At 37.1% G+C, this 26,336-nt stretch overlaps 6 protein-coding genes, 3 long non-coding RNA genes and 2 pseudogenes across 13 annotated transcripts; 5 read left to right on the top strand and 6 right to left on the bottom strand.

Annotated features, from left to right (window-relative positions):
• On the top strand, positions 839-2,727 carry LOC104782743 (PLASMODESMATA CALLOSE-BINDING PROTEIN 5-like). 3 transcript variants are annotated; one of them, XM_010507759.2, is made up of 4 exons: positions 839-1,290; positions 1,398-1,425; positions 1,746-1,937; positions 2,382-2,727. In XM_010507759.2, the coding sequence occupies exons 1-3, from the start codon at positions 966-968 to the stop codon at positions 1,915-1,917; spliced, it is 525 nt and encodes a 174-aa protein (XP_010506061.1). In that variant the 5' UTR covers positions 839-965; the 3' UTR covers positions 1,918-1,937; positions 2,382-2,727. The 3 variants fall into 3 exon arrangements, with proteins under 3 accessions (XP_010506061.1, XP_010506060.1, XP_010506059.1); XM_010507758.2 differs by having other exon boundaries at positions 2,284-2,727; XM_010507757.2 differs by having other exon boundaries at positions 1,746-2,727.
• On the top strand, positions 3,515-4,196 carry LOC104782742. Its single transcript, XR_767060.1, has 2 exons — positions 3,515-3,636; positions 3,829-4,196. It is a non-coding gene; the product is annotated as an uncharacterized LOC104782742 (long non-coding RNA).
• LOC109132722 lies at positions 5,548-6,510 on the top strand (annotated as a pseudogene).
• LOC104784359 (F-box protein At2g40910-like) lies at positions 6,564-9,824 on the bottom strand. Of its 2 annotated transcripts, XM_019245034.1 has the most exons (5): positions 9,486-9,824; positions 9,244-9,322; positions 9,030-9,086; positions 6,983-8,122; positions 6,564-6,800 (listed from the first exon to the last, which is right to left on the bottom strand). In XM_019245034.1, the coding sequence occupies exons 1-4, from the start codon at positions 9,579-9,581 to the stop codon at positions 6,984-6,986; spliced, it is 1,371 nt and encodes a 456-aa protein (XP_019100579.1). In that variant the 5' UTR covers positions 9,582-9,824; the 3' UTR covers positions 6,564-6,800; position 6,983. The 2 variants fall into 2 exon arrangements, with proteins under 2 accessions (XP_019100579.1, XP_019100578.1); XM_019245033.1 differs by lacking the exons at positions 6,564-6,800; positions 9,030-9,086; positions 9,244-9,322; positions 9,486-9,824 and adding exons at positions 8,312-8,390; positions 8,554-8,881 and having other exon boundaries at positions 6,807-8,154.
• On the bottom strand, positions 10,244-12,353 carry LOC104782741. The gene is made up of 3 exons (XR_767059.2): positions 12,277-12,353; positions 11,215-11,459; positions 10,244-10,462 (listed from the first exon to the last, which is right to left on the bottom strand). It is a non-coding gene; the product is annotated as an uncharacterized LOC104782741 (long non-coding RNA).
• Positions 13,849-14,862, bottom strand: LOC104782740 (E3 ubiquitin-protein ligase ATL41-like). The gene has a single exon (XM_010507756.2). It carries the CDS (start codon positions 14,722-14,724, stop codon positions 14,014-14,016), a length of 711 nt encoding a protein of 236 aa, XP_010506058.1. The 5' UTR covers positions 14,725-14,862; the 3' UTR covers positions 13,849-14,013.
• LOC104782739 (RING-H2 finger protein ATL40-like) lies at positions 15,558-16,572 on the bottom strand. Its single transcript, XM_010507755.1, has one exon. It carries the CDS (start codon positions 16,477-16,479, stop codon positions 15,808-15,810), a length of 672 nt encoding a protein of 223 aa, XP_010506057.1. The 5' UTR covers positions 16,480-16,572; the 3' UTR covers positions 15,558-15,807.
• LOC104784358 (T-complex protein 1 subunit delta-like) lies at positions 19,160-19,609 on the bottom strand. The gene has a single exon (XM_010509396.1). It carries the CDS (start codon positions 19,607-19,609, stop codon positions 19,160-19,162), a length of 450 nt encoding a protein of 149 aa, XP_010507698.1.
• LOC104784356 lies at positions 20,487-21,511 on the top strand (annotated as a pseudogene).
• Positions 22,289-23,551, top strand: LOC104782738. The gene is made up of 3 exons (XM_010507753.1): positions 22,289-22,349; positions 22,892-23,146; positions 23,256-23,551. Exons 1-3 carry the CDS (start codon positions 22,289-22,291, stop codon positions 23,549-23,551), a joined length of 612 nt encoding a protein of 203 aa, XP_010506055.1.
• Positions 24,083-26,091, bottom strand: LOC104782737. 2 transcript variants are annotated; one of them, XR_767057.2, is made up of 5 exons: positions 25,838-26,091; positions 25,147-25,188; positions 24,975-25,062; positions 24,534-24,805; positions 24,083-24,460 (listed from the first exon to the last, which is right to left on the bottom strand). It is a non-coding gene; the product is annotated as an uncharacterized LOC104782737 (long non-coding RNA). The 2 variants fall into 2 exon arrangements; XR_767058.2 differs by having other exon boundaries at positions 25,913-26,091.

Genomic DNA, 26,336 nt, shown 5'->3' with positions numbered 1-26,336 from the left:
GTTTGGGGGGGGGGGGTGTTGATGGAAGGGAAGTCATCAATTGTTGTTTTGTACAAAGAATTAGTTGATTTGTTATTGTTTATTCTCGCATCAACTCTACTTATGATTAAACTATATTCTAAATTGTAAAAGTGGTAGAGAGTAATCAGCAGCTGGTTGTTACACCCTTTTCTGTCTCAACGGATGTGTTAAATATTTAGGAATATATGTTATTTGCGATATTGAAGTACTATACGAGAGTAACGAAAAAATATGTTGACGTCATATGAAATCTAGATGATGAAATTAATTATATGGCACATCCACTCATGTATCGTTTAGGATTTACTGGAAATGTAACCTTTAAAGTACATTCTGAACTGGTCAATAAAAAACAAAACTTATGCAGTTTAAAGGAAAGAAGAGGAAAGAGAAACGCGTGTGTGTGAACAGGCTAAGCTGTGAGTGTTCACGTGATGTGTTTCCTTGACTGGACCACTACGTTCTCGTTACATGATTGGTTTTGGTTTATTTATCCTTCAATTTTTTTCCAAGATTTGGGTTTTGAGTTTCTTTTCCAGCAAATGGTAGTATGGTATAAAGCATTGGACTAATGGTGATATTATAATGATATTTTTTGTTATATATTTTATTTTAAAAAATTAAATGGTTTGATTTGATATATGAGAAAGATGAAAAGTTTGGAAATTCAATGTTTTCTAGTCTGTTAAGGCCCAAATATTATTCTACTAGCCTAATACGGCCCAAATCAGTTTAACCGAGTTCAATAACCGGGTAAGAATAAAAAAAAAGAATTTATTTACATTATTTACCCGTATCTTTACATTCATCACGGAAAACTCCAAAATCTCTTTGATTCGTTCAGACTCACTCTCTTCGGCGAGAAACTGTTAGGTCGTTACGTACTTGTGGTTCCGCCGCGAAATCTCCGACTACAAAATCGTTCTATTCTAGCTTCTCGGAAAATGATCTGCCTAGTTCTCTCTGTCCTCATCACGGCGGCGGCGGTGGCGGCTGCTGCGGAGTTCGGTGGGGAGGTATTAGAGACGGAGCTCTGGTGCGTGGCGAAGAACAACGCTGAGGATTCGGCACTTCAAACGGCCGTTGACTGGGCTTGTGGGCCTGGAGGAGCTGATTGCGGTGAGATCCAGGAGGGCGGATTCTGTTACGATCCATCGGATATGGTGAAGATGGCGTCGTATGTTTTCAATAACTATTACTTGAAGAACGGTCTCGCAGATGAAGCTTGTAACTTTACTAACAACGCAGCTGTTACTTCACTGAATCCTAGTGAGTTTTTACATTTTCTTTAGTTATGGAAAATGCAAGTTCGATAATGAATTTGACATTTTACAAAATTGAAAATTTGATGCTTTTACTGCTATTTTTGTTTTCAGGTCAAGGAGCATGCAAGTTTCCTTCAAGGTAAAATTAAGTAACGCACATTTGTATTTTGCCAATTAGCCAGAATTTGAGTAACAGTGTCAGTCTGTTTTAAGCACTTTCTATTGATCTGAGGTTCTTATGAATACAAACTTTGATGGGTTTTGAGTGAGATCTTTGAGTAATTCTTTTCATTAGTTTCTTCTGGCTTAGAAGGATGAGATAACTTCATTTTGATCAATATGTTATAGTTTCTGCAGAACATTTAAGAAGTTGCACATCTGAAAATGTTCTCATCCTCTGCTCCGTTTTACTTAGCATTTTAATAGTTACACTCATGCGTTTTAAATCTCGTGGTGCAGTAAGAGAGTGAGCAGTGGAAGTATCGCTGATGCCACTTCAACGCAGGCAACAACTGCTGCACAAGAATCCTCAGATTTCAGCAGAGCAAGGCGGATGTTTACCAGCTGGTCGTTTCCCTTCATCATTTTAGGCCACATTATGACAATGACACTGATCATTCATCCTCTTTAGCTACCGCTTGGTGATTGAAGGTAACCCTTTTTTTTAATCTCCAAACCCTTTCCTCAACACTCAATTTTATGTAAACTAAAATGGTTCTGCATCTTTAATGGATCCCTGAAATGTAGCTCTGTACTGTCTTACTATTATGAAGAGTTAACTAGAAAGGCATCAACGTTAGCTGTGTATCATGATGTATCTTTTGACTAACATATAGATTGTGTTCCATTACACAAAACTATCGGAAAAAATAAAAACAGAGAATGGTTTTTTTAATAAAAGAAAGGAAGGTATAGTATAAATTAAAGATTTCTAATGTGTGTGTGATTTATATGCATTACATGTATCTCTATGTTGACTCAATGTCTCTCTCTCAAGATCCGCTACACGATCTTGGTCAACACAAGTATGATTGATCCTATTCGAAGATCTTTCCCTTGTCAAGATCCTCTTAAACGAATCTAATCGCGAAACAGGGGACACAACTGTTTTGTTTCCCAAGGAAGAAGAGGGTGCAGCTTCCACCGTCAAATTCAGCCTGGCTTCCTCCAACAATGGCGATGCAGTACTGATTGGTCCTTCCCTTGGCTCAGGCTCAAGTCTCGGCATACAGGGCAAGTGGAGCAAGTCGAGAGCCACCTGTCCACACAGTCGACGTGGAATATGTGCTTGCAGTTGGGCAACTTTAGTTGGTGGAGAACAAAAGTGAAGTAGATACATATTTAGAAAGTTTGGCAGATAATGGGCATAGCTCTATGTAATTGGGTGTGAGAACATGTGTGTGTAGATTGATCGAGGACTTAACTGGCGTTTGCTCTTGCAGCTTATATATTGGTGAATGTTTCCTTAAGTTTAGGCAGTTGAACTTTGGCCGAATAAATGGAATATGGAATACGACTGATAAAATAAGATAATTCTTAAAATTGTATTCAATCTGTTTTTCAATAAGTTAGTTATTAGTTACTGACTTACTGTAAACTAATAGTAGTACTAATTTATTGATGTCTCAATTTTTTTTAGCAAAATCATGTGAACTGTTTTTCTACATAATGTTTCACTGCAACTGGTGCAAAATAAATGAAACCCAACGGGAATTTACACTGAGTTCATGTTTTTTAGAAAATTAATTTTTCATTCAGATTGACGATCAATTTATACAAATACATATATCGCATAGTGAAGAAAGAAACACGAATATAAGTAGCTTCAATACTGTTAATAATATTACTATTATTACGTAGTACTTGGCGTCATGTGCAAAAACAATTTGATCATGGTCGAGATTGGAGATTTTCATCCCTTGTTCTATGCAGTTTTTGAAAGGGTTTTATAACTATGACACTAAAAGATTAAAAAAAAAAAAAATTACCATGAAGCCTTACAAAAGGAGGATACCAAGTTGAAACGAAGAAAATACGTCATAGTTTTATTTATGAAGGGACGTTGTTGGAGAAGAGATTGGTCTGTCAAAGTCGAGTGTTTTTGGATTCTTCAGCTGGTTTTAAGGTTTATTGGTGTAACCAACCTTTCCTGCTATGATTACTGATTTCTATTTAATATGGCATAATATTAATTTTATCGTCTTAGTCTTAAAAAAAGTAATGGTTAGAGTCTTTAACTATAACCAAAAAGGTCCAAAAAGACCAAAAGACGAAGATTAGAATCTTTTACTGTTTCATGCAATGAGTTGCAGCTATTAGGTGCTTTATGTTTTCATACATTTGAGTGTTGGTAATGTTCACGAGTCTGTTTCTGATTACTTTTTTTTTGGCTCGTTTGATTATTTGTCAGGGGAGTTTCTTCTTAGGGGCTTTGTTACTGAGGTTCACGAGTCTGTCTCTTCTATCTTAACTAGCTGTTTGAAGAACAAATTGCATCTAACAAATCCTCCTATTGACATGTGTTATTGGTATAAATTTGCAGCGCATGAGGGATCCCAACTCACGTGTTGTCCGTGTTGCTCGAGCAATCTGCCTGAAGCGGGGCAAAGAGTTTTTCTGATCAATGAGTTGCTCGAGCCATCTGCAAAAAACTGGATCTCTGTTTGAAATAATTTGGGCTCATTTGTTTTCAAATGACAAACGATATACACTTCTCTGAAGTATTTTTAGTTTCAAATAATTCGGTGTTATCTACTTGATAACAACTGTATTTTGCTATTAGAAACGTGTTATTTTCAGTAGACTTGTATTACTTTGTACTCTTCACCTTTGCATTTAGTTGCCTCTAGAAGTTCTTTACCATGAGTTTGCTAAAATGGAAATAGAATGCTAAGGCCATTGTTGACTTTAGCCGGATTTGTTGTTGTTTCAGAAATTTCTAAGTAAGTTTGTGAAAATTCAGTTAGGATTGCATATTTCCATTTGCGTCGACATACTTGAGAATTCTAGATAGATGATGATAACAATAATTACAATTTGAATTTTGTCTAAATAGTATGAGATGAAGGGGGACTTATTGTAAACTGAGCATTGTTAAGAAAAATACGAAATTTTAAAGTTAATAAAATATGAGGTGTGTAGCGAGGCTGCGTGGAAATCACATATATCATCATTTTACGTGGGAATCATATTATTTTTCAAAGATACAACATTAATGCTTCACCAAATTTTGGACTTATGGAATTCGAAGTTGCGCCCCCACAAGTAGTGAATCATATATTAGTAACAGTTGCTTAACTAACAAACTTTACGTTAATCATATTTGGTAGTTTCAGCTGTATCGTCTAAAAATCGATTTGATAAACACACACACACAATTTTAAGTGCATAAATCAACAAGATATATATGATATATCGAGTCTAGAAAATCAATAATACGACAGCCCTACCTAATTAAAACTAGTTTATCCCCACCATACATAATATTGACAAGCCATCATCATCATACACCAAATTTGAGTTATAACCACTTCCTATAATTTTTGTATATTATTGAATTTAATACGAGACATATAGTATAAGCTCCAAACCACTCCATAGCGAGGTCTAATTAAAAATCACGTCACTCATTTTCTCTCGTTTGAACAACGTTTTTCATAAATAAAACTATGACGCATTTTCTTCGTTTCTACGTCACCTCAGACGGTCACACTCACACCGACTCACACCCGACCGAGAATTAACTAGATTTGTGCATCAGCTTCTCAATAGTCATTGTTGTTTTGGTTCTTCTATTATCGTTTCAGCTTGGTGCATCACCTTCTCACTAGTCATTGTGAAGCATTAATGTTGTTTTGTTTGGTTTACTAATATGATTCACTATTGTATAGTATAGTTGTGGTGCAAATTTGAATTCCATATATTAGTCCGGTTTGGTGAAGCATTAATGTTATTTTGTTTGGATTGCAACTTGGAAAAAATGTCTTGTCTACAAATTTGTGTTTTTGATAGAAAAGGATGTTGCTAGATGTTAGTAAAGTATTCTCAATAATTCGAAATGGAGAATTTTAGAAGAGTAATAATAAACAAAGGACAGTTAAAAGAGATACGACGACTTCAATGGTCAACTCTCAAATAGTTGACTTTCTGAAGGTCAACGCTGCTTCCTTTGACTTCCTGTAATTTTCATTACCCTACCCAAATAAACTATAACTCAGTATTAGGAATAATTCAAAGTCAGAGAAACCTTGTATTGTGTCATTGTGTGATCCAAACTCCAAACACACACACAAGATTGTTTAACTCAAAGAGACAAACTCAAATGGAGTACAAACATTTGAGCCATCCACATACACTTAAACTCCAACAGATTCAGACAAATAAAAGCACAGATTCTTCAGTTGTCTGCTCAGGCTGTGAATTAACCATCTCTGATAAACAGCATATATCTGTTCAACATGTGACTTCAATCTTCATGAGTAATGTGGTAACGCAGTGCGTGGGATGCAACATCCTTCCCACGCGGGGCTTCACCACTTGACTCTAGTCCCTTATACAACTTACAGCGCCGGTTCCTTCCTCTGCAGGGCATGTGGCTCCCCTGGAGGTAAAGGGTTCTCTTACTGTTTTCCTTTGTGCGACTTTGACCTCCATGTTCAATGCGCACATCTGCCTCAGGTCATGGTTCATGAGTCTCATCCTCTCCATAGTCTACTTCTTGTCTACAACAGTACTCCTGCTATGTCTTTTACTCAGTTTGGTTTCGGGAATCAGCTTGTCTGCAATCTTTGTAACATAGCTATGGATGGTAGGTTTTAGTCTTATAACTGTTATGCTTGTAGTTATCATATTCATGCTTCATGTGCTGTGAATAAGCCTAAGCTAGTGGCTGCTTCTGGTGAGAGGTGTGGGGCGAGTGATGGAGGAAAGACAGCAACCGCTGAGTCTGTTCCTTTTCAGGGTTTGGAGACTGTGCAGACGGAACAGAGCAACAACAGAGCAAGTGGAAGATCCAGCTTTGAGGCAACAGCTTGAACTTCAGAAGCTTCAGCTTGAGCTAGATATGAGTTCTGCTCTGGCAAACATGATGGGTTCCTTCAATCTCAGTTCTTTCGTTTGATGTATCTTTGTGTCGCTGCATGCTATCTTCTTTCTCTTTTCAGTTTGTTTGATTTGATACATTTACATGTGCCAATAAGACATGGAATTTTCTCTGTTCTTGTGTTTTCTAAAGTACTGAACTTGAATAAGTATCCTATCTTTTGGTCTTGAAGTAAGTAACAGTAACAAAATAACTTAATTACACAAACATGGATCCAAACCAGAAACAGTAACACTTTGTTCAGCCAGAAACAAAAGATTATATTCTGCTTGAAGCAAAAAGCATTTAAGCAAGAGATTAAGCTCGTTCCTTAACATATCTAGAAAATAAAATTAATTCCTGACAAAAACAAAAACATGTAACTTAGTTGTATTGTTCTTAAACAGCTTAGCTAGACAAACAAAGTCACAATGGTCAAGTGTCCAAGTAGAAACAAAAGATTATATTCTGCTTGAAGCAAAAAGCATTTAAGCAAGAGATTAAGCTCGTTCCTTAACATATCTAGAAAATAAAATTAATTCCTGACAAAAACAAAAACATGTAACTTAGTTGTATTGTTCTTAAACAGCTTAGCTAGACAAACAAAGTCACAATGGTCAAGTGTCCAAGTAGATGACGTCCTCACTCTCATCCATAGAGTACTTCAAGTCGAAATAGCAGTCCTTATCAAACCAAATGTGTGGCACTCCTTTGATTTCAACCTTACTCAGGTCATTGCTTTTCATATCGTAAAAAAAAATAAAGAACTGAGAATGCATCTCCACCGGTGCCAAGATAACCTTGCCATCTCGAGTTGTACCTTTAACGATCAGAGTAAGTTCATGGACTAGATGCTTTTGACAAGGCTGTAAAAAAAGCCTCTTCTTCTTCCATTTCATCTTCCCAGCGTCTTTCAATACCCATAAATCCACCAAACACTTATCTTGGAGGTGGGTATGATCGAAAATAGCTATTTTCCCACCGTACTCGATAAGACCAGTCTTCATCCTAGCTGCAGGCAGAGCCACATCCCCGGCCTCCTGAGGTACTAGGATGGTAGTCAACTCTTCAGAAGTAATGTCGAAACTGACAACAGCACAAGTTTCCATATCAACCCAGGCCATATAATATACTACCGATCCATTGAGAAAGTGTCCTACTGTGGAAGGAGCATGAGGATGGTAATTCTTGGGCCGAACAACCTTTTTCCACGAACCTCCAGCTTCTAGTACAAAGACCCAATGCTCTGACCTAACATTTCCGAAAAATGCAGAGGATATCGCAACCGTGCAGACTATTTTGTATTGATCGTTACAAGGATCGTGTCCGATGTAATACCGGATATCCTTCCTTTGATCACCACCTTGTTGAGCAATGATGTGGGATTTAATGGCGGGTAAGGTCAAGCGCTGTCTGGTGGAGGGGTTATAGATGCATGCCTTTTTTCTTACAGAGAAACACATCAAGCCACGGACAAGATTTAAGAAGAAGCCTCCCATCCCTGTGATGCTCAAATCTTGGTCGACCACATAACAAGTGTTGTTGTTGTCTGGAGACGGTGTTGATGATGATATTGATAGCAGCACACGTTTGCCGCCGTCATCCACTAAACACATGTACATATGTGGTTGCTGCTGCCGTGTGACCGTATTAAATATACGGTTGCAAAAATATCGACAAGAGATGAGGGATGACCACTGCTTCGAGAAGCACTTGAACCTCACCATGGACTTTGCTGGCAGAGATCCGAAGGAATCTCGCACATATATCTTCTCCTTTTTCTTCTCTCTTGTACACCCCAAAAAGAATAAAAAGGAGAAGAAGAAGAAGAAGAAGAAACCAGCGCCATTATCAGCAAATAAGAGCGATTTGATTTGATGTAGTTTTCTTCAGTTTGTACAGGTTTGAGACAAGAATCAAAAGCAACATTGTTAAAATAAAGTACCTCCTCGTCTGATACACATGCGCATAGGAAATTTGGCTGGAAACAGTGCTAATGAGTTCCCTCCTTTTGGATCCATTACCTTCAAAAGAGAATAAAGAAAAGCACAAAGTAAAGAACAAATCGATTGGAAACTCAAAAGCAAGCAAACATGAAAACACAAGTAAAAAATTCAAACTTTAAATCAAGTACATCGATTATACAAACCAATAGATCCCACGGAAACGCGGCTTATTTATTTATACCTGAATTTGATCGGAATCTCTGAGAGAGACGACCTGGGCAATGCTCCCCTGCTCTGACTCCGCTTCTTTCAGATCCGTCCTTCTTCTCTTCTTCATCTCTTCTAACCCTTCACCTCAAATTTTATTTTAAAGAAACCAAAAAAAAAAAAATCCAAACTTTAACACCCCCAGAATTACAAACAAAAGAGAGCAAAGATTCCAGGAAAAGATGTTAGGGCTTTTGAAAGGGTTGCCGTAGTTTGTGTGGTGTACTCTTTTTAATTTTAAGACAAAAAGGATAGAGCCGGCCAAGCCTGTGTATGGGGCCTCTAAAGTCTAAATTTCCTGAGATCCTTCAGTAGTCTAGAGGTAACATACGTGTTCNCATATGTGGTTGCTGCTGCCGTGTGACCGTATTAAATATACGGTTGCAAAAATATCGACAAGAGATGAGGGATGACCACTGCTTCGAGAAGCACTTGAACCTCACCATGGACTTTGCTGGCAGAGATCCGAAGGAATCTCGCACATATATCTTCTCCTTTTTCTTCTCTCTTGTACACCCCAAAAAGAATAAAAAGGAGAAGAAGAAGAAGAAGAAGAAACCAGCGCCATTATCAGCAAATAAGAGCGATTTGATTTGATGTAGTTTTCTTCAGTTTGTACAGGTTTGAGACAAGAATCAAAAGCAACATTGTTAAAATAAAGTACCTCCTCGTCTGATACACATGCGCATAGGAAATTTGGCTGGAAACAGTGCTAATGAGTTCCCTCCTTTTGGATCCATTACCTTCAAAAGAGAATAAAGAAAAGCACAAAGTAAAGAACAAATCGATTGGAAACTCAAAAGCAAGCAAACATGAAAACACAAGTAAAAAATTCAAACTTTAAATCAAGTACATCGATTATACAAACCAATAGATCCCACGGAAACGCGGCTTATTTATTTATACCTGAATTTGATCGGAATCTCTGAGAGAGACGACCTGGGCAATGCTCCCCTGCTCTGACTCCGCTTCTTTCAGATCCGTCCTTCTTCTCTTCTTCATCTCTTCTAACCCTTCACCTCAAATTTTATTTTAAAGAAACCAAAAAAAAAAAAATCCAAACTTTAACACCCCCAGAATTACAAACAAAAGAGAGCAAAGATTCCAGGAAAAGATGTTAGGGCTTTTGAAAGGGTTGCCGTAGTTTGTGTGGTGTACTCTTTTTAATTTTAAGACAAAAAGGATAGAGCCGGCCAAGCCTGTGTATGGGGCCTCTAAAGTCTAAATTTCCTGAGATCCTTCAGTAGTCTAGAGGTAACATACGTGTTCTCTCTTTGCTTTACCGTGCGAAGGTGATGGGTTCAAGACTCTCAATTCCCAATTTTCCTATCTCTTTTTTTTTTTTTTTTAGCGGTCCTTAATTTTTGTTATCTTTTTATTAATGCCAATTTTAGATTCCTTGCAATTTAGACTTCTTCTCGTCTCAAGAAAGCTCCACAATCGCTATCAACGGAAGAGCTTGCTGGAGAAGAGATTGGTCTGTCAAAGTCGAGTGTTTTTTGGATTCTTCAGCTGGTTTTAAGGTTTATTGGTGTAACCAACCTTTCCTGCTATGATTACTGATTTCTATTTAATATGGCATAGTATTCATTTTATCGTCTAAGTCCTAAAAGACCAAAAAGTCGAAGATTAGAAATTCATATAAGTTTTGACATAGTAAAAGTTTAAAGGGAAAACGGAAGTGCGGCAATTACAGTTGTTATCAGGTAGATAACACAGAATTATTTGAAGCTAAAAAATACTTGAGAGAACCAGAGAAGGGTTTATCGTTTGTCATTTGAAAACATATGACTCCAAATTATTTCAGATGGCTCGAGCAACTCATTGATCAGAAGAACTCGTTGCCCCGCTTCAGGCAGATTGCTCGAGGGATCCCTCATGCGCTGCAAAATTATACCAATAACACATGTCAATAGGAGGATTTGTTAGATGCAATTTGTTCTTCAAACAGCTAGTTAAGATAGAAGAGACAGGCTCGTGAACCCCAGTAACAAAGCCCCTAAGAAGAAACTCCCATCACAAATAATCAAACGAGCCAAAAAAAAAGTAATCAGAGACAGACTCGTGAACATTACCAACACTCAAATGTATGAAAATAGAGAGCACCTAAGACACTCCAATCACAAAGCATCGCAAAAGGCTGTTAATAGCTGCAACTCATTGCATGAAACAGTAAAGCACCAAAGAAACTCGCATCACAAAGCACCCAAAACGCTGCAACACATTTTATTCAAATTTTACCAGCAGAGAGATTGATGACTGAGGAAAGTAACAACATTATAAGAAGCAACCTAGTGAATATGACCAGAAATCAGATGTATGAAACTATTAAGCACCAAAAAACGTTTTATTCCAGTTTTACGAGCAGAGAGATCGAGCAAGAGAAAATCGCAATAAGAAAGAGTCTAGTGAAACATGACCAAAACTCATTTTATTCCAACTTACCAGCAGAGATTTGACCATTAAGGACATTGAAAAGTTAAAACATTATAGTGAAACATGAGCAAAAGACAGGCATATGAAAAGATAAAGCACCAAAAAAACACTGTTAAGAGCTACAGATCATTTATTCCAATTCACGAGCAAAGAGATTGATCAATGAAAAAAAGGCTTGTGAACATAGAAGGGAACTTACCACATAGCGTATGTCTTCTCTCTTTTGCTGAATCCCAGGGCGTTAAACTTGGCAATCAGAAAGAAATTCGTCATAGAGTTCGTAGTCCTCATCTGACCAGTTAAACATCCTACAAGGGGTGGGACACTTAGGCAGGTCATACTCTTTAGTCCAGTCGGGATTTTTCAGGTCGGAAGAGAGAGTGTAGGCCGTTCTTCAGGTTCAGAACTAGAACTATCATCCTCCATAACAAGCCTTTCCCTTGCCTGCGTGTGCATTCAAAAGAAGTTTCTCAACACAATTGTCACAGTTTCTTTTAAGTTTGAAGCTAAACAAAAGAAGTTTCTCAACACCAAGATTCAAACAACTGCAGGATAAACGAAATCGAGCTAAACAAGGTCATATACAGGCTTTAAATCAGGAGTACTCAGATCCAAATTGAGGATTTGAAGCTAAACAGAATGAAATTAGTATCACAGAGTTTCATCAGATCGAGATCAAAACAGCTAATGATTCAAGCAGATTCTCTCAGTTTCTAAAAGGCAAGAATCAAACCTCTACGGGATAAAAACAAAATCGACCTAAACAAGATCATATCCAGGCTTTAAATCACAAGTACTCAGATCCAAATTGAGGATTCGAAGCTAAACAGATCGAAACTACATCTCGAGTATCAAAATCGGAACATCAGTAGTCAAAACAAACAGCTAACGATTGAAGCAGATCCTCAGATTCTAAAAGGCAAAATGAAACCACTACATGTTCTCAAAGATCGATCTAGCTAAACAAGATCAAAGCGAGAATCCAAAATCAAAATCAGGATCAGGATCAGGATCGTTCTAGAGTAATAGATAACATCTAGCTTATTTGAGTATCACAAATTTCATCAAAATATCAAAAATCAAAACATCAAGAGTCAAAACCTAAAACGATTGAGCATAATCACAAAATCAAATTCAGGATTACTCAGATCCGAAGAGAAGATCGATCATATAACAGAATACGTAGCAGCAGATATGTCGTAGCTTGAATTCGTACCAGTAGAGATCCAGAAAAATTAGAAATCGGAGGTTGAAATCTCACCTTTAGGATCCTTCTCGAGCACGAGACCTCCGCGATAGACTACCTTCTTCTTCTTCTTCTTGTGGCGGTAACCTCTCGGAGCCATTGAAACTTGAAAGAGAGAGATGTAGAGAGAGATAGAGAGAGAGAGAGTTTTTGAATTTCGAAAACTAAGGGGGAAAATGAAATGTACTGAGCCCGGGATTAAACGAAAATTTTGCTTTATAACGGAACTTCAAGTTTTGGTTTTAGAAAAACAAAATAAATAATAAATAAAAACAAAAAAAAAACAAAACGGGGAACGTATTAAACTGATTTGGGCCGTATTAAACTCTCAGGCCCATACATTTTTAAGTTTACATGTTTTATTTGCAGCTCTATTTGATGACGTGGCAGATTAATCAGACAGACACTCTTTAGCTCCTTCTTAATAAAACTTTTTCAATTGCTAATAAAAGAGGAGATCGGAGAAGAAACAAAAAGAATCAGGCATGGATTCTCCGGCGAATCATGATAAGAAGAAACTGTTACGGTGGTGGGCCGAAGCGGAAGAAAGGGACTGATAAGAAGTCGAAGGAGAAGCTCAAGGTACTCGTTGAAACCTTAAAGTTCGTACCTTTCAAGCCGTTCAAAACCCTAGATTTTGCTCGGTATGAGAGTCTATTGAAGACTCTCGATTTGTGGGATTTTGTGCATTTGGAATTCGGTCAGCATATAAATTTTGATCTTGTGGCTCAACCTTGTTGCGTCTTATAGTCCTGAGCGTAAGTGCAGCTATGTAAACGGGGCTAGAATCAAACTCAGTCCTGCGAATTTGGCTCGAGCTATGAAGTTGCCTAATAAGAAAGAACGTGTTGTCATTCTAGATGAGGATAAGGAACTTCTGGAATCATATGAATCTATTAGTTTCAGACTGTTTTAAGCAATGTCTATTGATCTGAGGTTCTTATGAATACAATTCCTAGTTTGATAGGTTTTAGGGTGACATCTTTGAGTAGCTCTTTAGTTTTCATTAGTTTCTTCTGGCTTAGAAGGATGAGATAACTTCATTTTTACTCGAGAAATTGTTTATGATCGTGGTTCTGGATATATTGTATATTTCCCTTTTTTTTTTTATCTATATGTTGTAGTTTCTGCAGAACATTTAAGAAGTTGTACATCTGAAAATATTCTCATTCTCCATAAGGGTTTCGTTTCATTAAGCATTTTGGTGTTACACTCATGCGTTTTAAATCTCGTGGTGCAGTAAGAGAGTGAGCAGTGGAAGTATCGCTGATGCCACTTCAACGCAGGCAACAACTGCTGCACAAGAATCCTCAGATTTCAGCAGAGCAAGGCGGATGTTTACCAGCTGGTCGTTTCCCTTCATCATTTTAGGCCACATTATGACTATGACACTGATCATTCATCATCTTTAGCTACCGCTTGGTGATTGAAGGTAACCCTTTTTTTAAATCTCTCAACCCTTTCCTCAACCCTCACTTTTATGTAAACTAAAATGGTTCTGCATCTTTAACGGATCCCTGAAATGTAGCTCTGTACTGTCTTACCATTATGAAGATTCTAACTAGAAAGGCATCAACGTTAGCTGTGTATCATGATGTATCTTTTGACTAACATATATATAGTGTTCCATTACACAAAACTATCCAAAAAATAAAAACAGAGAATGATTTAGTAACAAAAGAAAGGAGGGTATAATTAAAGATTTCTAGTGAATGTATAATTTATATGCATTATATGTATCTCTATGTCGACTCAATGTCTCTCAAGATCCGCTACACGATCTTGGTCAACACAAGTATGATTGATCCTGTTCGAAGATCTTTCCCTTGTCAAGATCCTCTTAAACGAATCTAGTCGCGAAACAGGGGACACAACTGTTTTGTTTCCCGAGGAAGAAGAGGGTGCTGCTTCCACCGTCAAATTCAGCCTGGCTTCCTCCAACAATGGCGGTGCAGTACTGATTGGTCCTTCCCTTGGCTCAGGCTCAAGTCTCGGCCTTGGCTCAACTTCAGTCCGACAAACAGGGCAAGTGGAGCAAGTGGAGAGCCACCTGTCAACACAGTCGACGTGGAATATGTGCTTGCAGTTGGGCAATTCTCTAGCCGTGTCTTGCTCCTCTAACACGCTTAAACACACTGCGCATTCAGTAGCGGACGTAGCCACGTCATTGACGGCTCCGACGGTGAAAGTAGGGAGAGAAGCTATGACAGTGGGATTGAGGCCACGCTTGGGAATCTCAAAAGGGTGGCGGAATATGACGGGGAGTCCACGGAAAGCTTCTCTACGGCGGCGAAGAACGAATCTTGCGTAAAGATGAAGAGCAAAGACGATAAGAATAACTCCGGATAAAGAAGCTATGGCTGCAAGCATGATCTTGCTGTTAAGATCGTAGTTAGAAGGATTGGGCCAGAACGAGTGGTGGTCGGAGTTGAACCAGCGAGTATCTCTTTCGTTGGAGCTCATTGTGAAGCTTGCTTCTTTCTTCGGTGGATGGGAAAGGAAAAGTGAACAAACTTGGTTACTAACTTCTGATGTATTATATAAGGAACAAAGGACTTTTTAGAATATGTATTTTAATGTTATTTTTCCATGGCTTATACTTTAGTTGGTGGGTGGAGAAAAAAATGAAGTAGATACATATTTTGAAAAGTTTGGCAGATAGCGAGACTTTCATGACGGTTTAGAAATTTCACCATTGTTGACCAAATTAACTTGAAATTGTTCACAAACAACAAAAAGAGTTTCTATATTTTAGGTTCATAGTTCAGTTGTAGTCATGTAGACCATAGAAATATAGAATATTATAGGTTATAGGATTTGAACGTTTAGGGATAGTGTAAGTTTGGAAGATATCGAAGTTCCTATATTTATATATTTTGTAGACCAAACTGCCTATATTTGATAACAGTGAATTAGTAGTTAGCTCGTATGTATAGATTGGAATGTCTATCATAATTTCTCGTAAGTCTTATAACGTTTTCTTTGGTGCAAATTAAATTATTAACGTATACCATTTTGTTATTTCATGCATAACATTTTGTTAGTCCTATTTTAACAATATAATAAAATAGGACTCCAACCGATAAATGTTAGAAAAACGATAAATTCAATAAAATGAAAATACAGTTTATCTGAATAATATGAATAGAAATAATGTAAAATGTCCACAGTCAAGAAAATACGAAAAACTAAAAAGTTAAACGTGTGAGCTTGTGAGGATACGTGTGGGAACTGGGAACCACATAGTTTGACTTGAAGAAGAGTCTTCGATGTAGACACACGTTGAAAATATCTTACAAACTTGTCACGATTGTATATTTACAAATTACAAAGTTCAACTCTTTCTTTTTTCCCTTTTCACACGTTACTCAACAGCGGCTTTGTAAAACTATGTGTAAATATCTGTCTTACAGTAACATACAAAACGTTCGCCGTCATAATTTATACATGCAAAATATTTGATTGAGTACACAAAAATAATTTATAAGGAACAAAGAGTACTATTGTACATGAATCACATATAGTCGTATAAATACTATACTGATTTCACTGTCGTTCTATATCCAAAACACGATCTTGGTCAACGCGAGAATGATCATTACTGTTCGAAGATCTTTCCCTTGTCAGAATCCTCCGAAATGAATCTAACCGCGAAATTGATGACCCGCCAGTTTTGTTATCGGACAAAGATTCCGCCGTGAAATCCAACGGCAGTGCACGGTCGCCAACTGGACCTTCTCTTGGTTCAGGCTCAAGCCTTGGACTTGGCTCGACCTCAGTTCTACAAACGGGACAAGTGGACTGCGTCGCTAGCCACGTGTCAACGCATCTTACGTGGAAAACGTGCTTGCAATTCGGTAACATCCTCGCCGTATCATTCTCCTCCAACAAGCTTAGACAAACCGAACATTCCATACCCGCCACGTCATTCTTGACTCCAACCACGAACTTTGGGAGAGAAGCGATTTCTAGAGTGTTGAGGCTACGTTTGGGCGGATGAGAAACGACAGAGAAGGAGAGGCCTTGGAAGGCCGATCTGTGGTAGCGGAGAACGAATCTTGCGTAGAGATGATAAGCGAAAACGATGAGGATAATAACAGAGAAGGAAACGATGGTAATGAGTAAGATCTTGCTGTTGGCATCGTAAGAAGTCGTGCTCAGCCAAAACGAACGGTCGGAATCGAACCGGTGATCATCATTTCTGTTGTCAGAGCTCATGATGAAGTGTTAGATTTGACAATCGAGAAGGAAAGAAATGGAACAGAATGTGGTAATAAATATAAGTTAATCACAATTAATGGAGATTGAAACGATCTTCGTTGTGTAATAAATTTATATATATGTAAACTTCTTATGATACCTTTTTAATCTTAATTATTCTTCTAACCATTATAATATGATTGGTGGGTGGAGGACTATAGGCAGTTTTCTGTTTACTACATATAATAGAATTCTAAGATACTCGTAAATCCAAAGGCCATTGTTGACTTTAGTCGGATTTATAAATAAAAAAATCTAAGTAAGTTTACGAAAATTCAGTTAGGATTGCATTTTTCATTTTTCTACCATTAATACATATATAACATGTCGACATATGTGAGAACTCTAGATAGATGATGATAACAATAATTATTACAATTTGTCCCAATAGTATGAGTGGACTTATTGTAAACTGAGCATAGTCAAGAAAATACGAAATTTAAAAGTTAACAAAATATGAGGTATGTGGCGAGGCTGCGTGTGGGAATCATATAATTTTGAAGAAGAGTCTTCGAAGTGGACATACATGTTATATTATTTTACAAGTTGTGAACATATATATCATAAATTCAACTCCTTTTATTGCTTTTTTCACACGTTAGCTTCTTATTATTATTCCTTGTATGTTACTCTTGTAGGAAAAAGTCAAATATTTTAATATCATATCTACAAAATATGAGGTAGTTTTTCCACGTAAATTATTAGAAAACATATTTGTACTTTCTATATCGCTACTAATTAGAAAACAAAAAGGAAACTACAAAATCCCGTCTATCGTTTATTATTAAAAGAAGAGTATATACATGTTCAAAAAATCAGTCATTTATTTACTTTAATTGCCATTAAAATTCTATCTAAAAAGTGTTAAATTTTAATCAGAAAGAGTAATTTAGGATATTAAATAATTGAAATCAAAGTCAATTCCAATTCGATTAATTATTTTATTTATTTAAGGAAATACTTAAATATTTCCCTCTACTCTGATTTGTCAACATTATTTCTTTTAAATAATTTGAAGATATTTCAAAGATTTTGTTAAAACTCTCCTTCATCTTTGTTTGATCATATTTTCAAAAAAAAATAAACTAATACATAATTCATATGATAATAATAATAATAAATATCAAATTTTTATACATATATTGTGATTCAAATTTAAAAAAACGACACAATTTACTTAATTAGTGAAAAATGTGAAATTAACATTCCATATCGACATAATATTTTAAGTTGTGATTCAATTATGACAAATATTAGAATGATTTTACATCTGAATGAATAGAAAACTTAGCTTTACAAAATGTGATAATTTTGTTCAATTTAATTTATTTTTTTGTTGAACCGTATAATTTATCGAATATATCAGCTTTTAAAAATATACCAGATTTTCAATTTTGTTTGAGATATTTTGTTTAATACTCATAAACATATATATCAAGATGTATATTATATATATATATATATATTAGAAAGTAATCAACAATATAATCAATTATTACTAAACAAAATTGAAAGTAATCAACAATATAATCAATTATTACTAAACAAAAATTTATAAAAATTGACAATTTTCAGTTCTCTACCGTGAAACCGAAACGGATTAAAAATTTTAAATTTCTTTCACTGTTAAAACAGACAGTAACTTTTAGTAAGTTGTTAGAGACGTGAATGATAAGTGTATTATTTATATGGGAAAATAAAATAAAATTATGATAAAAATGGGCTTTTCTCTCCAAATATTTTTAAGTCCAAAGAAGCAAAACCGAAGCGGAGGCAAGCACTTTAGTAAAGAACACTTGATCCAACGGTTAAGATCCCATTGATGATGGAATCATCGGTAGATCTTTCAATTTTCTTTTTGTTAGTTTCCTTTTTTCTATCGACTAATCAAATTCGAAGCCTTTCTCATAATTCTTCAATTATTCCATTCACACAATTCTTAAATTTTCATCTCTTTTATTTCTCAACAAATCCCAAATTCAGATTTCTATAGTTAGGGTTTGAATGCAGTGAAGAATGTTGCCGTCTATGGAGTTTGTGAAACCCTTAGGCAAAGGTTCATATGGTTCTGTCGATCTCGTCAGATACACCAACCCCGACGGCTCGAGTTCGTATTACCAAGCCGTGAAAACCTCCTATATACCCACAAGACTTCGAAAATCGAACCGCTCCTTAAAGAGTTTCAGATTCTGTATAGACTCAGAGATTGCCCTAGAATCGTGCAAACTTGCTGGAAAAGTCTGTCTAAGAAGAGTTTAGACTATGGCCTGGCCAATTAAGTTTTTAGAATTTCTGTACCTTTTGCACTGACCTCCTTGAGTAAGATCTTCTACACTGTTTTGTATCCAAAGGTTACCACAGCCTCTTATATTCTCCCTGCTGAAGTCTACAAGACCAATTTAATGAACGGACTAGTAACATAGTCACAAAGTATATTATATCATAATTAAATTAATTGATTTTTATTGGTTTTTAAGTTTCATTCAACACACAATGAGACAACGTTTGAAACACGACACAATGTCGATGGAGGAGAAATATTAATACACAACTAAAAGTTAGAATTCTTAAAACCAACCAACCAACCAAATTGTTTGAGTTCAACTTAAAGAATCTGAGAATTCTCAAAAATAAAAACTTAAAGTAAAAGAGTACATAGTACTAGCTGGTCGAAGCTACGAATGATAAGCGAGTGGGTAGTTCTCCTAATGTCTTTGAGTAGAGTGAACTTCAAAACCATTCCATCTCCAATGGAGGACTCTTCCACAAGATGAGCTTGGCCAAGCTTGTCGGCGGTGAAATGTTCAATGTTGGAGATTGGTAAGCAGTTCAATGTCTTGGTAACGTACTCAATGGCATCTCTCTCTACATCCTTGATAACCATGATTTTGGCTACGGCCAAGTAGTGAAGCCATAGATGATCAGTGACCAAAATAGTCTTGGGGATGAGAATCGTATTGCAACCAGTAGCTTTGATCTTTTGAATCATCCCCAATATGTGATTCTTCTTTTCTTCTTCTTTTTTGAGGATCCACGTCGTATCCATCATCATCTGGAACTGAATGAGAGCGATCTTGACGTTTTCCATGCGAGTTGGTCCACCGTCAAAAACCAAAGGCTTTCACCGCAGTATCACGAGTTTCATAATAACGAATCTTGACATCACAAATCCGATGACTCTGGCTTTTCCGAAGCAGCTAAAAGAGAAGTAATAGCATCTACTGCTAAAGGAGCAACAATACGAGAGTACCGGGTAAGTATCTTACCATATTTAAGGAGGTACGAGCTTGAAACCGGAGCAGCCAAGGCTAGCAAGATATCAATTGAATCGTTACAAATATCACGATTCACGAATCATATCTGGATTGTGTTAGTAGGGTGGATCTCGTCAAGGAGACGTGATTGACACTTCTTGAGAACCTCAGCGGCGATTTCAGCGACACTCGTGGTCGATGACGACCGGGTAGTGTTTATCGTCGGGTAGAACCGCACTTATGGCCGCAAATCATCCATCACGTCGTCCATGATTATCGTCGGGTAGTGTTTATTGAGAGAATTTATCACCTCGCCTTTCGCCGCCGAAACCTTTATTGTCGCGCACGTAACAGGCCTGTTCCCAAGCCCAATAATTGACCTGTTTGAGATTTTATGAGTCAAACGGGCCTAAGACATATATTTTTAAGGCTTTTCTCAAATCTTTTTTAGGTCCAAAAGAGGCAAAAGACCAAAACGGCGTGAAGCACTTTAGTAAGGAACGCTTGATCTAACGGTTAATATCCAACTGATGATGGAATCAACGGCATATCTTTCAATTTCCTTTTCTTCCTATCGACTAATTTAAATGTGAAACCCTTCTCATAGTTTCTTCGATTTCCATTCACAAAATTCTTAAATTTTCTTCTCTTTTATTTCTCAACAAATCCCAAATTTAGATTTTTATATTTAGGGTTTGAATGCAGTGAAAAATGTTTCCGTCTATGGAGATTGTGAAACCCTTAGGCAAAGGTTCATATGGTTCCGTCGATCTCGTCAGATACACCAAACCCGACGGCTCGAATCCGTACTACCAAGCCGTGAAAACCTCCTACCCAGAAGACTTCGAACCGCTCCTTAAAGAGTTTCGGATTCTGTACAAACTCAGAGATTGCCCTAGAATCGTGCAAACTTGCGGGAAAAGTCTGTCGAGAGGTGTCGATGATTACGGAATCAGAGTATACAGGATGTCAATGGAGTATGCAGCTGGTGGAAGTTTAACTACTCTCATGGAAACAAGATCACTGTCTGATTCAATGATCAGAGACTTTACTTATATGATTCTTGAAGGACTTGTCTCTATCCATAGTCACGGATACGTTCATTGCGATCTCAAACCCGAAAACATTCTCGTGTTTCCTAGTACTTGTGGGTGCAACGTTTCGTACGAATTGAAGATTGCGGATTTTGAATGTCGACAAAAGTTGGAGAAGACTCGGAGTTTTGGGAATATGAGTCTCCGTATTTGGGAACGCCTCTTTATATGTCGCCAGAATCTGTTCAAAACGGGATCGCGGAGGAAGCCCTAGATTTGTGGTCATTAGGTTGTATCGTGTTGGAGATGTATACCGGAGAAACGCCATGGCCGTTGGAAGATTCTAAGAAGCTTTTATCTCTTTTGTTGAATGGGAATGCACCAGAGATACCAGAGTCTCTTCCTTGGGACGCAAGGCAGTTTTTACAAACATGTTTCGCAAGTGATCCTTTGGAAAGAGGAAGCGCCTCGGAGCTTTTGAAGCATAAGTTTCTACAGAATGTTTCTGATCAGAAGAAGCTGAGTGTTACGGGCGCCGGAGATAAGAGAGAGTCGGTGGTGGTGTTGAAGTCGATGAAGGTCCTAAAAGTGAAGATTATCCCACCAAAGCCACCACAGTTTAAGAAAATTTGGAATAGACCTCTGAGATTGAAGATAATACCTCCCAAACCCCCAGGATGCAATCTTGTTCCGGTACAGTAGATCAGTGTGTTGACAATATTAGGCTTTTGTTTGTTACTTGGTAGTTTAGATCAAGTTAATTACACGTTGATACAGTTGTAGTGTGGTTTAGATCAAGTTAATTACACGTTGATACAATTGTAAACTCTTCAATTATAATCAAATATATGGTATTTTTTGTTTTCAAGTTATAGAGAAAGTCTTTATGTTAAACTTGGAGAATTAATCTGATCGATATCTACAAAGTTGGATTAAAGATGATGTATAAAGTAATTTATAACTTGGTTGAGTTGGATTCTCTAGACAAAGAACAAGGACTCATTTCTTTATTAAAATAAAACAACGTATCTCTATAAATTCCATTTTTGTTTCTTGATTACAAGTTTCCAAGATTTACACAATTACAAATAAAACTTCCCTTTTTTCTTCAATTTTCCACTAGTTACTTAAATATAACACACTTGTCAAAGTAAGACCCATTTGCTTAATTATTTTATCAGTAATCAGGAGGATTGTAATTCGATTGATAAATTAAAAAAAGCCAGTGGACGTGAATAAAAATGGGCTTAAAAGTCCATGAAAGAAAGGCCCATATTGAGGAGGGTGTAGTAACTACTTTTGTCGCCTAGTAAGAGGAGAGGGAGGGAATTCGAAAATCACAGTTAATAGCGGCAAGACGCAGTAGTGTAGCTTGAGAAGAAGTTTCATCATCTCTCTTCTTCTCTGCTCTCTCGCTCTCGCTTCTCTTTCCTCTCTCGTTTTCTCATCTCAAGGGGTCTCTCTCTCAGTTTACAGGAGATGGAGGAAACGCATATGAATATGGTTCTCTGTTTCTCAGTTTCTCGGAATCAAATTCCAGGTAAATTGATTTAGATTCTCAACGATCGTACGATCTCGTATTCAATTCCGAGTTTGGCGTTTTGAATTCGAGAGTTTCGCCGTGGTTTTATCCGGTGATCGATTAATTTGATTGTTCTGGTGGAGAAATCAATTAATTTGATTTGTGGTTTATCTAGTGATCATTTTGATTTCAAAGTTTCTTAGATTCGTTTATGCTTGTAGTTTCGAGTTCCTTTGCGTTTTCATGGATTCTCGGCGAGGTTTATCTGGTGATCGATTTGATTGTTCTAGTGGAGAAATCGATAATTTGATTTGTGGTGATCGATTTTGATTTGTTATGAAGATATTTACATATTAGGATAATTAAAATTTGATTTCAGCGATTTTTGGGTGATTTGTAACCTAGATTCTCGTTGTTCCGTGTTTTTTTATTTTGCGTTGTCATGGATCCTGCGAGATGTTTATCTGCTCTTCTTCTATTCGTGTTTGATTTATGAATCATGTGTGTCTCGATACTCAAATTCAGTGTTTCTGTGTGTTTGTTTTGAATCCTGAGCATAGATTACAATCCGGAGGAAAAGAACTGGACTGAGAAAATTCTGGATGATGTGGGTGATTTCAAAAGTCTGGAAGAGGTGGTGTCTAAGCTGACAGAGAAACTGAATCTGACCGAGTCTCAGGTTGCGGGTATAAGGAAGACATTGATCAAGGCTGAAGAAGAAGCTGCGAAAGTCCCACCACCACCTAAGAGTGCTGCAAATCCATGTAGTAAATCAAAGAAGAAGAACATGAAAAAACAAGCCTCTAAGCAGCAGAGTATGTGTAACTTCTTCTCACTTGTTTACTTTTCTCTGCTTCTCTTCACAGCATGTGTTTGTTTCCTCAACCAAGCTTCTGATTTTTATTTGGTTTTGGCTTCTTTTAGCACAAGCTGAACTACTACTTGACCCTGCTGATGATGAAACTATTGAAGCAATGAAGAAGGAGATTTCAACTACTCTGGACTTGTTGAAGATCGTTCAACACCTACACAACCCTACAAGAGTTGGAGTTAGACAAGTCAGAGCTTCTGCTGGTGACAAAATCAGTGGACGAGTGAGAGCTGGAAACAAAATCAGTGGACTAGTGAGAGCTGGGAGCATCGTCAGTGAACAAGTGAGAGCTGGGAGCATCAGTGAACAAGCAGGGCTTAGGAAGCATGTTGGAAACCGATGGGAATGAAGGATCCAGCGAAGATACAGTCAAATATTGGATGAGAATAGTGAGACATACAAACAAACAAAAACACCGTAAAAGGCCCTTGGGATTTTAGTGATTTGACTCTTATTGAACCTTAGCTTGTGAAATAGCGAGATATGATGTACTTATTGAATTAGCGAAATAGAGTGATCTCTACACACCTGTCTATCTTTCTCTTTGGAGACTTGAGGAATACCCCAAAATGCTTTCTTTAAGAAAAATTTAGAAAGGCAAAATAGACAAAATGGGCACCAAGCAAAGATTGTTTCTATGAGATTGATGTATAAAAATCTCAATTAAGGACGGTTTATCGGTTTATACTCGGAAGGTAACGTCGCTTAATGGGCTTTTTGTTTCTTAATAATAAGGCCAAATCGAATTATTTTCCAAAGAAAACATTGATACAGTACCCTCTTTTTAGTGTCCTCCTCAAGACGAATTTATTAGAAGCAAAAAGATCCTTAATGGTGCCGCCGGTGCAGTTACCATTATGTCTATTTTAAATTGAGAAACTGAGAAATTTTAGCATTTCATAAATTTTTAAACATACAAGTTATTGATTCAAATGTAAAAATGGAAATGCAAATCATAAATGGGGATAATAGAACCCAAATCAAATTCAAATGTAACGTCTTCTCACTCAGATATTGATTTCTCGATAGAGAACTATCAAAACTTTGATTCGACTTAATCCAAGTACCAGCCATAGGACTCTTGAGTGGAGGTTGAGACGAGGACTGGTTGTTGGTTTTGCTGTTGCAGAGGTTGAGGCCGGGGTAGGAGGAGGAGGAGGAGGAGGAGCCACTGACTGAGGTGGAGGCATTGGAAGGTCTGCCATTAGAGGAGGTATTGAGTGATAAACTGGAGCTGGGGGTGCAGCTTGCTGTAAAGCTGCCATTAGTAAGAAGTCAGAACAAGAGTTACCAAAGATAGAACCAGAAAGAGATCAGAGATGGCGATAAACCTGCAATCATCTCAACTTGTTGCAGTCTTTGATGGACAGAATTACGAGTTCTGGTCTGCAAGAATGAAAACCACACTCATGAATAAAGATCTCTGGGATGTTGTCAAAGATGGAGAACCAAGCCGAACCTACAACTCCTAGAGCAGAAAAAGGAAAAGATACAGGAAACTGGAAGGCTCTTCAACTCATTCAGCATGCTGTAGCAGACATCGTCTTTAATAAAATCCTCTCTGCAACTTAAGCACATCAAGCCGGGAAACTCTTGAGCAATCCTACGTACCAAGGTAATGAAAAAGTCAAAACTGTTAAACTTCAATTAATCTCTAAGAAGAGAGTTTGAAAATCTGGAAATAAATTAAGGAGAAAAAGTCAAAAGCATATTCTGATAGGATCCAAGCCGTAGCAAATCAAAAGAGAGCATTAGGAGAAAGCAAAACTAACTTTGATTTAGTTGTCAAAATCTAACTTTGGTTTTGGCTTTTCCGTTCAAATACCCACCATTAGTCACTGGGCTAGAGTTCGAAACAACCTTGGTAAAGTCGAAAATGAGTAAGAAAGTCACATCGTAATATTAATTGTATGTAACGTTGATGGTAAAAAAACAAGGCTTTACCTCGTTGGTTGTTGCACTCAACCTCCAGATTGTAGAATGAGTCTGTAAAAGATATTGATTATGAATCAATGTATTCTAAATTCAAAAGACAAGAACTTGATCATCATCGTAAAATGTATATTCCCATAAACGTACAAATGTATGACTATATTAACTTATGAATCTGCAAGTGATTTATTATATTTTAAAGGCAGTTAAAGAAAATACCATTCTCAATTCAAGACAGAAGACTGAAAACACTTTGCCGGAAAAGTAAAAGTTCCATAGTTAAAAAAGAGGGCCACCAACTTCAGTAATCGAAACTTCATATGTACACTAATTAACTAAACAGATCATAATCACCCAATCCAAAAACTCACATAAATAGGCCAAATCTTCTCTTAAAGGCTCACACTTTTTTTCTTTAAACAGGATCTTTCATATGCGAGAGAGAGAGATAGGGAGAAGAGGGAGCAAAATAAACCTGAGACGAATCTCCTACTCCCAAACAATGGACAAGACCGATGGAAACAAACAATATATGCCTAAAATCATCTTCAATCAAGGCTAATTTCATCAACCCTAAGTTTAATCATGCCTATGAACACATAAATAAACTGATTTCACAGAACCCTAATTTCCAAAATCAAACAACCCTAATCTCTAAACCTAAAGTAAACACTAATTCATACAAACAGAAATAGAAACTTACCATGAGAAAGACAATTGTATAATACAATCTCCGGATTGGTCCAAGCAAAGCTTCGGTTTGGTGAAGGAGACTCACCGTTTTCCACGAATCGAGTGGCTGATTAGCTGCTCCACAGTCGACGTTGACACTCGGCCACGGTGGAGATGATGATAAAACGTCCGATCACCTCAGAAAACCATTCAATCTCGTCCGATTGTCGTTCTGATTATCGGGAAAGAGAGAGAAAGAAGAAATAATAATCGATCTATTTTTTTTAAGTATTAAACCATCATCCAACAAAATGCTGACACGTCGTGTCTCTTATTGATCCGAAATTAGAACCTCCTCTTATTCTTTTCTGTATTTTTAATTTTTTTTTACCACTTTTCATTGGAGATGACCTTAAATTGGTTAGCTTTTGTACAAAAGTTGAGCCTAATTAGGCTTGGAATTGAATAGTTAATGTCTCTTAGCAGGCTCAAGTGAAGCCAACATATGAAAGAAAATGCCCATCACGTTC

This window comes from Camelina sativa, chromosome 4, assembly GCF_000633955.1.
Source record: "Camelina sativa cultivar DH55 chromosome 4, Cs, whole genome shotgun sequence".
In the NCBI taxonomy this organism is placed as follows: domain Eukaryota; kingdom Viridiplantae; phylum Streptophyta; class Magnoliopsida; order Brassicales; family Brassicaceae; genus Camelina; species Camelina sativa.
This window is presented reverse-complemented; position numbering and strand designations above follow the sequence as displayed.

Coding starts and splice junctions, on each gene's coding strand:
- LOC104782740 (XM_010507756.2), bottom strand. CDS start 14,724: ATGAGCTCCAACGAAAGAGATACTCGCTGGTTCAACTCCGACCACCAC.
- LOC104784358 (XM_010509396.1), bottom strand. CDS start 19,609: ATGGAAAACGTCAAGATCGCTCTCATTCAGTTCCAGATGATGATGGAT.
- LOC104784359 (XM_019245034.1), bottom strand. CDS start 9,581: ATGAAGAAGAGAAGAAGGACGGATCTGAAAGAAGCGGAGTCAGAGCAG. Junction 9,323..9,485: donor GAGATTCCGATCAAATTCAG/GTATAAATAAAT, acceptor TCTCTTTTGAAG/GTAATGGATCCAAAAGGAGG. Junction 8,123..9,029: donor TTCGGATCTCTGCCAGCAAA/GTCCATGGTGAG, acceptor TATATGTGCGAG/ATTCCTTCGGATCTCTGCCA.
- LOC104782739 (XM_010507755.1), bottom strand. CDS start 16,479: ATGAGCTCTGACAACAGAAATGATGATCACCGGTTCGATTCCGACCGT.
- LOC104782738 (XM_010507753.1), top strand. CDS start 22,289: ATGGAGGAAACGCATATGAATATGGTTCTCTGTTTCTCAGTTTCTCGG. Junction 22,350..22,891: donor TTCTCGGAATCAAATTCCAG/GTAAATTGATTT, acceptor TCCTGAGCATAG/ATTACAATCCGGAGGAAAAG. Junction 23,147..23,255: donor ACAAGCCTCTAAGCAGCAGA/GTATGTGTAACT, acceptor GGCTTCTTTTAG/CACAAGCTGAACTACTACTT.
- LOC104782743 (XM_010507759.2), top strand. CDS start 966: ATGATCTGCCTAGTTCTCTCTGTCCTCATCACGGCGGCGGCGGTGGCG. Junction 1,291..1,397: donor TGTTACTTCACTGAATCCTA/GTGAGTTTTTAC, acceptor TTTTGTTTTCAG/GTCAAGGAGCATGCAAGTTT. Junction 1,426..1,745: donor GCATGCAAGTTTCCTTCAAG/GTAAAATTAAGT, acceptor CTCGTGGTGCAG/TAAGAGAGTGAGCAGTGGAA.